Raw genomic sequence first — 9,465 nt, 5'->3', positions numbered from 1 at the left:
AAGTGTAAAATTTGTTACTGAAGGTATTCCCGTCAGAATAATGGCAGTTTCTTTAAAAAATGTCAACTGCAGCAAAAGTATAATCAAGACTATGGTTTATTCTTTAAAGAAATCTCTGATAAAATCGAGGGAGAGTTGGAAGGAATGGGTCAGCGCTGCATTAATGCTTAGATGGAATGTGAAAAATTATTTCTAGTTTACTCGGTAAATGTAGGATACAGGAGGAAGAAAATAAAGCTGCTACTGGACAGGCTAGAAATAATTTTTCCCATTTTATTTCAGCATAAATGCAACGCTGACCCATTCCACCGAATTTCACCGACCGACGAAATACAGATAGAGGAACACATTTACAAACAGTAAATAGAGAATTTAATCTCACTTTTTTTAAAGGATGCCGAGAAAAACAAAAATGAAGAATAACAGAAACCCCAAAGCAATAACAAAAACTAATATTAATTCAAAATTAAAAATACAAAACATGTCCCAGAGAGCCGACCTCATATTTAGATGAATTTATTACACATTTGTTAACAAATATGAACTGACAGTAGGTAAAAATTTTAAATCATTGAGCTTTTTCTCCTTATTTTCCGACTATGAAATCGCTACCAATCACGCGTATAAAGGCTTAGAATTGCATTTAAAATTTACTTAACAAGATTATAGCTCCTACTGTGTATAAGTTGGAAGTTTCAAATAAATATCAAAAGCAGAAAACTTCGTTCTTTCAAATTAGTGCCAACATTTTTAACGTACGGGTAAATGTTAACTACCATAATTGTGAAAACGTTAAATCGGTTTTTAATTAATATCTCCAGTAATTAAAGTTCTACAAAAACAAGGCCAAGCTAAGAACACTTTCGATCAAGTCACCTTTTGAACGAAAAATGAACTATCAAAATCGGTTCATCTGTTTGGGAGCTACGATGCCACAAAAAGACACACTGATACACACTTTTAAAACTTACTTCCCCTTCCTTTTTGCAATGGGGGGGAGGGGTGAAAATTGGCTTCTGAAATGATACCTTATAATTTAAATAGGGAATAAAACCTAATTTAAACGGAATTTAAGAGTCTTTTATTCAAATATTAAAATTTTTTTAAATAGAAATGATCCGTTTAAGATCCGTCAAAAAAGTAATGGAAACGGATCTTTCTTTTCCCTTGGATATCCGCGGATTTGGATAGGGATATCCGGAACATCACTAATCAATATACTAAAACCTTGCATTTAGAAGGCTTTTTTTTTTTTTTTTGGCCTCCAGAGTACTAGATTTAAAGTATTGTTACAAATTCTGTAAATAGTAATTATTTTTGTGATTAATTTGTCGTAATCTAGCTAAATTAGGCGTTTATTAAATTATCTTTCATCTAAAATAATTGTAGTAACGAAACTTGTAAATAGTTTCTTGTAATGAATATACAGCCCCTATACATTCGGTTTTAGTATACAGTCCCCTATTTTCCATTGATAAGGTTTGTGCGTGAAAAGAAGATACTAGAAGCATTTGGAAAATTGTGGAAACTTTTCGATGTCTATAAAAAGCCGTTACGCATGATAAAAAGTTAAGTTTTGATTGAGAATTTGTACTGAGAGTGTTATTAGCTCTGTTTATTGCGAGGCATTTCGCTGTGTTGTTTTTCGTATTTGGAAGTGAATACGTGTGTAACCGTCGAGTTTACGGTGTTGATAGATATTTGCTTAATTGCTGATGATTCATTTAGCAGTTGTTGACGATCTTGCCTGTACATAGTGTAAAACAATTTCCTGTGTTTCCCTCAAGAACTGTGTCTTCATTTCAAGAAAGTTGAAAGTCTCACCGGATCCGTTACAGTATGATTCCCTTAAGAATTTTTTTCTCATCAAAGGTGCTGAATCTTCGCCCCCTCCACCCCACCCCAGCTGCGCCACTTGATGTACCCAACCCTAGCCCGATCATTCCAAATTTCCCCGGAAGGGGGGGGGTGTCAATTTACCATAGAAAAATCAAATAATCCCCATCGGCAGAGGAGGGCAATGTAACGTGTTACTTAGGTCATTTTTGATTTAAAAGTTTCTCACGATCGTTTTCCTAGGAGGATCAAAATAATGAAATTGTTGAGAAAAGTTCGGTTTGTTACATTCTGCCAACATTGGATGGATAAACTACTTCAATATACTAACTAACGGATGCTTCGTATTTAATAAAAAAGATGGTTTCATAACTTATAACATTTTTTAAAAAAAAGGAGTTTCTCTAATAAACACACAATAGCTCTTAGTAGAAAACATAAGGAGATCAAAAATTCATCGACCAACTAAGAACCACGGTATCAACAATGGCAATCGGTCACAGTTAAGTTTAACTGCTCGAACTGGAGTATGACATGAAGCGGCTCCTCCTCCTCGATCGGCATCATAATGGTCGTGCTCGAATGGACCCACAAGACAAGCTAGGTACTGTAGCAGACGAAAATCCCGTTCTACTACACCAATTCCTATTCAGAGTCACAACTGAATACAACTGTATTTATGTCGAGGACTGCATACTAAGTGCCTTGCCTCCATTATTTTATATACAGATAGATAGCAGCACCATCACCGGATCAAACAGTTAATGAGAATTTAGAACTAGTCCAGAAGCTAATAGCTACCTGGTGCTAGCACCCCCAGAGGTATCGTTTCACTTGGAGGACATTGAGACCACGAGCATATTTAACGTCGCCCAGTCCCCTTTAATGACGACGTTTATAAAAGTTTTTACGTATATCCCTTTCCACAACGCGAAATTTTGACTTACCCGAGGGGTCTTGGAACGCATCCCTCGCGTAAGTCGGGACTCGACTGTACTGATTAAATTTACAAAACTTTTATGGTTTTTATAATGCAAAAAACTTTAAAAATACCTCTTTTTTAAACAGAAGAAAAATTTTATGAGCCGCTCAAAAGCAAGCGTTAATAGGTGTAGTATAGGGCCGTGGTAGCCCGATCGGTAGAGTGTCGGATTCGGGGCCGGAGGGTCCTGAGTTCGAACCTCGATGGTCCAAGACCCACCGTCGTCATTAAAGGGGACTGGGCGATAGCTCTGGGAGTGCTAGCACCAGGTAGCTATCAGCTCCTGGACTAGTGTTAAATTCACATTACGTGTTCGATCCGGTGATGATGCTGCCATCTATCGGTATATAAAATAATGGAGGCAAGGCCCTTAGTATGCTGTCCTCGACATAAATACAGTTGTAGTCAGTTGTGACTCTGAATAGGAATAGGCCGGACATTCAGGGGTAAAAACATTAAAACTATCAATGGTCATCCGCCGCATTCGGCTTGAGCCACAGCAGGTGGCGAGCGAAACGAACAGGGGGTGGTGCCTCCTAGTACAGTCTAAGGAAGTGGGTAAATAACTAAATTTACAGTCACAGATGTTATAAGACAGCGTCGCCTGAATGATTTGAGAAATAATCTAAAAAGCTTTTCAGCTTTGCAGAAACGTCAAAGGAATGCAAACAAATACCTGGGCAGTTCCATTAAAAAGAAAACTTTTACGAAAATATAATTTTTATAATTAGATTGACTATGTATACTTTATATACTAATTATACTTTATCGGAATCAAGTGCTTCAATACATTTCTATTTCATTTAAAATATGGGTGGGGGGGGGGGTCATAGCCCTATATTTTTAATGAAATAATAATTTTAAAATAAGTGAGCCACGATTGTATGGCAGAAAACATTTTTTTAAAAACTTTTGGCTCAATTGTACTTAGGCATCCGACCAAAAAAGGGGGGGAGGGGGTATTTTAGCTCTTAATCTGGGTGTTTTTTTCCCACACTGCTTTCTAAAACCACAAATTTGAAAATTGTACAAATCAGCTTATCCGCCTTAAACATAAAGGAGTAGTAAAAAGTGCACCTGAACCCCGTATGAAAAAGAAAGGTAACTTCACCTTTTATCTAGCTTTATCGAGTTGTATTTGTGAAAAAAAGTTCTTTGATCTGGTATTATCAAATTAACTAACTTAGCCAGACAATCAGTTGACACTATTTATTTCCCCCGTCTTTTTTTTTGGGGGGGGGGGCAATAAGTTTTGCTTTATTGATTTCATTTAGTTAGGAACATAGTTTTACATTGCTTATATCGCTTACAATGTAGAAAAAAAAAAAAACACTTTGTCTATCTTCTTCGCTTAAAAGATAGTTGCTTTGCACATTTTAACCCCCCCCCCCCCCATTAATTTTATTTTTGCGCTTTAGTTTTTATATTCTATACATATGCAACGACTTGCAAGCATTACATAGGTATACACATCATCGAACGACCAACTTTTCAAGAGGCATCTTTTTATTGACCAACAAACATAACTAACAATCACTTAAACAAGTTCAGAATTCACATACATTCATTGATAGTTACAAAATTGTTCTAACAAAACACTGAATATTACAGGCACTTGTGGCAGATAATTTTATCTTTTCAAAATGAAGAAAAAAAAAAACATGACTTCATCAAGCAGTTAGTTACCGTCCTTGTCCGAGACTAAGGCAGCTACATGCAATATATCGACAGCCCGGTTATCCACTTTCCTTATATGTACCAGTTTGTTGGTAATCCCCAGCTTTAAAGAAATGACATCTGCCTCCAGTTAAGTTATTCCCTATTCCAGACTGACGAGTCCAAACAAGGACGAAATTGCAGTCTCTGAATGGGGTAACTGGGCTGTCGGTATATTGCCTGTATCTCTTCATTATTAGTAAAGAGTGAAATGCCGTAATATGAGGCTGATTGCTCCATGTTCATTAAATGGCATTGTCGGAATGATACAGCAGCAGAAAACATCAAGAAGAGAAAAATGGCTGGGTTGCCAGATGTTAAAGACACAGAGTTGACTAAAATACCTAAATGAGAGGAGGCTACTTTAAAAGCATTGATAAGATAAACTCATTTTTTAATTGAAACACATTCCTTAATTGAAGGGGGAAAAAATGTTGTATACATTAAATAACTTCACCCCTGTTAAATATTTCATGTATTTTTAATAACTCAAAAAATAGATGCGCATACTCATGTACGCTCTTTCGATGTAATACTTCTTATATTCATATTTTTTTACAGTAAAACAATAAAATAAATATAGAATTTAATACTTTAATTTGAGAGTTGCGATTTTTTTTTTTTTTTTTTTTGCACCAGGTATTCCAAATGTATGGTAATGCTGTATTGCCTCGTAAGGAATGATTTTCATTATAATTATCACAAAAAAAAAATACTACAGATTAAGCACTGAGTTTGTACAATTTGCCAGTACAAATAATTTCATTTTTTTTTTTTTTTTTGTAAGAAATCGAAAAAAATAAATAAAGAATGAAACAGTAATAATAAGATTAAAAACAGAGTTACTAAGAAAACCATTTTACATTTTAATCGCTTATAGGCAAAATAGTGGCATTTTTTTTTTAACAAAATGGTCGTTTTTGCCTTAATTTAAGCCAAAACAGTCGTCATAGTCTGCAACTTCTCAAAATAGTTGCAATGGTTGCTTTTTTAGTCGCCACTGGCAGCCCTGTAATCAGTCCTCATCAAATGCCTTTTCATACTTGAACTAAGAGAAAAGGTCTTGTCGCACTAATCACAAGAGGATGGTTTTTCGACAATGTGTGCCCTCAAATGCATTTTCAAATGGTGACTCTGAGAAAATGACTTGCTACAATAATCACAAGAGTAGGGTTTTTCATTAGTGTGTATCCTCAAATGCCTTTTCAAGTTGGATCTTTTAGAAAATGCCTTTTCACAATAATCGCAAGGAAGTGGGTTTTCATTAGTGTGTATCCTCAAATGCCTTTTCAAACTTGAACGATCAGAAAATGCCTCTTCACAGTAATCAGAACAATACGGTTTTTCATTAGTGTGTATCCTCACTTGCATTTTCAACTGTGAACTACCAGAAAAAGTCATTTTACAATATTCACAAGAGTACGGTTTTTCGACACTGTGTGCCCTCAAATGCATTTTCAAATGGTGACTCTGAGAAAATGACTTGCTACAATAATCACAAGAGTACGGTTTTTCATTAGTGTGTATCCTCAAATGCCTTTTCAAGTTGGATCTTTTAGAAAATGCCTTTTCACAATAATCACAAGGAAGTGGGTTTTCATTAATGTGTATCCTGAAATGCCTTTTCAAACTTGAACGATCAGAAAATGCCCTTCCACAATAATCACAACAATATGACTTTTCAGTAGTGTGTACCCTCAAATGTCTTTTCAACTGTGAACTACCAGAAAATGTCATTTCACAATATTCACAAGAGTACGGTTTTTCGACACTGTGTGCCCTCAAATGCATTTTCAAATGGTGACTCTGAGAAAATGACTTGCTACAATAATCACAAGAGTACGGTTTTTCATTAGTGTGTATCCTCAAATGCCTTTTCAAGTTGGATCTTTTAGAAAATGCCTTTTCACAATAATCACAAGGAAGTGGGTTTTCATTAGTGTGTATCCTCAAATGCCTTTTCAAACTTGAACGATCAGAAAATGCCTCTTAACAGTAATCACAAGAATATGGTTTTTCATTAGTGTGTATCCTCAAATGCTTTTTCAAATGGGGACTCTGAAAAAATGCCTTTCTACAATAATCACAAGAGTATGATTTTTCCTTGGTATGTATCCTCAAATGCATTTTCCACAATAATCACAAGAATACGGTTTTTCATTAGTGTGTATCCTCAAATGTCTTTCCATATCATAAGTACGTGAAAATGTCTTTGAACTACAATAAAAGTGAAGGGTTTCTCTTCAGTGCACAACGTTTCCAGCATATATTTCAGTTAGCATTTATAGAAACTGACATGTCAAAATAAATTTTTCTAAATGATGTACTAGTGCAAAAATAAATTCTAGGTATGTTCGAAATTATTCCCTTTCATTACATAAACATTAAATGATTCATTCTTACTTTCAGAAGGGCTTGTAAACCATCAAACTTTTCTCTAACCAGAGTAGTTGTAATGCTTCCACAATCTGCTTTTGGAAAAATTGCATTAAATTTCTCTTATTGAGCAATGAATGTCCTTAGAGAATAATCATAAGAATACGGGTTTCTACCAACAATTTGATGAAGACATTTGTTGTCAAAGGCATCTATTTCCCGAGGACTCTTAAATCATTACCCTCGGTGGCAAGTTTTCACAAAAACAGATAAATAAGAACTTTGCAGCCTGTATTTTTAAATATTCTGTGTAGGAGCTGTTTATACATAGGTCATGTTCCACATCTACTCTCAGATGTCAAATTTTCAAAAATTGAAGTACGATATTAAAGTATTATTTCACCATATAATGGAGTGCAATAATGAATGGCTTCCTTCAAAATCATGTCGAGACAGCATACCAACATCATAAAGTGTTCAATGTTCGAAAATCACTTGCATCCAAACAGAATCTCCGATGTTAACGATGTGATGTCCCGTTTTTCAGAGCCAAACTTGGCATTAAAAAGCACTTTCATACATAAAAAGCTGAAAAGATATTATATTATTGTTTTTATGTTAATACAGTCGACGCTCATTATAACGACCACACATTATAAAGACCATTCCATTATAACGACCAGTGGTAAAAGCCCGAACTTTATCCCTATGAACTTAATGTTAATTTGCTTTCGGTATAACGACCGTTCTGTATCTTCTAATCCAATACAACGACCGAATTCAGCGGGCACTATTTCCGATGTTTTTCCAATAAAGCAAATTTGTAGCTTGAAATGATCTTGATAACTGTTTACAGACAGCTGCATGTAGTCTTCAGTGTTCAATCCAACTTTGAGAGGGGGTGGGAGTACTACTCAAAACAGCACAGAAAAAATAAAGGGGGTATAAAGTGAAATTTTCGGATTCCGAAGTAAAAGGGGTTGACACATTTTATGTTTGGTGTTTGATCACGTGGTTTTTAAGATCTTTGCAGTTTTGCATCTCTCTGAAGCAGCATGGAATGAAGTCTCAGAAAAGACCATCAAAAATTGCTTTCATCATGTTGATTTTGAAAAGCAAAAGGAATTGGAATCTACTGCTGAAATGCAAAAGCAACTTGCTGAAGTCAGGCAATCCAAGATGAAAATTTCGATGAAGAAGATGAAATGCTGTAAAATGTTTTTAAGAAAATGAAACTGGATGAAGAGTTAAACTAAAACAATTATGCTAACATCAATTTTGATTTAGCATGTGTCGAGCATCTGTCAGAAGATGAACTATTTCTCGATACTGTGCACAAAAATTAATTGATGTATCATGATCAGATGAAGAAGGAATTGAGACCAAAGTTTCTAGTGTGAAAAGTTGTGAATGTTCAAGGGAATTTTAAATGTTCTTTCAAAGGCACACTACTTATCATCTAAAACTGAAATGGAAAATTGTGTTTTGCATAAATCATGTGCGTTAAAAAGGCAAACAAGTGTTTCTGATTTTATCTTCAGAAAATAAATGATTTTTAAGTCAACGATTTTTAAATATGTAATCAGTTTTTTCCCATATTTTCTACTTTAAAATCGGTCATAATATTTTTCATCCATTATTTGTTAAAAAATGTCTATGATAAAAAATACTTTAGGAATTTAACTGGAGTCTTTGAAAAAATGCAAACTTTATTAGAGCAACATAACATGCGTGATGCATGTATATATGTTTTTTAACTTCCACCTCTTATAACGACCACCCATTATAAAGACCTTTTTCTCTGGGACGGAGATGGTCGTTATATCGAGCGTCGACTGTATAAGAACAAGTTCTTATAAAATTGTTAAAAAGATTCATGTTCATAATCGGGCCTGATTTATATCAATACATGCTCAAGTATTAGGAGACATACAAACATGTTTTTTTTTTTTTTTTAAGTTTAAACTACGAAAAAATTCTTACGAGTCATTCCATGTCAAGTGACCTAGGGGTCCCCACTCGACCATCTCCGATTTGGATGAAATTTTATAGAATAGTAGAGATGCCTTTGAAACTAATCAATGCAAATTTTCAGCTTCCTAGATCCAAATCCTGAAGATCCAGGATCTCCGAAAAATGGGATCCAAGATGGCAAATCAGCTTTTTGTGCCAAATTGCCAAGTTTACACCAATTTTACAGAAATTTCATTTGATTTTGATTTTTTTTAAATTGAAATAAATTATTACTTCCTATACTATTATCATCATTTTTATTTATTTATGTGTGTGATAAATTTAAGTTTTATACACTGATAGTAAAGAATCGAAAAGCTATATATGTCTAACAAGTTTTGTATGCATATATTTTCATCAGTGGCACAAAAAGGTAACTTTTTAATGATATGTATGCAAAATTTAATAATTTTTTTGGTAGCCTATAAATCCTATATTTTTTTTAAAATGTGTCCTATATTTAAAAAAAAAAACCTATATTTTTGTCTGTTTTACTTTAATCCCTGCATTAGTGTGTATCTTCAAATGTCTTTTCAAATGCG

At 34.4% G+C, this 9,465-nt stretch overlaps 1 protein-coding gene across 1 annotated transcript; it reads right to left on the bottom strand.

Moving 5' to 3' along the window:
- Positions 1 to 5,269: 5,269 nt before the first annotated feature.
- LOC129233343 (zinc finger protein 271-like) lies at positions 5,270 to 8,900 on the bottom strand. The gene is made up of 2 exons (XM_054867383.1): positions 8,894 to 8,900; positions 5,270 to 6,522 (listed from the first exon to the last, which is right to left on the bottom strand). Exons 1-2 carry the CDS (start codon positions 8,898 to 8,900, stop codon positions 5,606 to 5,608), a joined length of 924 nt encoding a protein of 307 aa, XP_054723358.1. The 3' UTR covers positions 5,270 to 5,605.
- Positions 8,901 to 9,465: the final 565 nt, after the last annotated feature.

The sequence above is a fragment of the Uloborus diversus genome, unplaced genomic scaffold (assembly GCF_026930045.1).
Source record: "Uloborus diversus isolate 005 unplaced genomic scaffold, Udiv.v.3.1 scaffold_35, whole genome shotgun sequence".
NCBI lineage: Eukaryota > Metazoa > Arthropoda > Arachnida > Araneae > Uloboridae > Uloborus > Uloborus diversus.
Note: the sequence above shows the minus strand (reverse complement) of the source record. Positions and strands in the feature narration are given on the sequence as shown.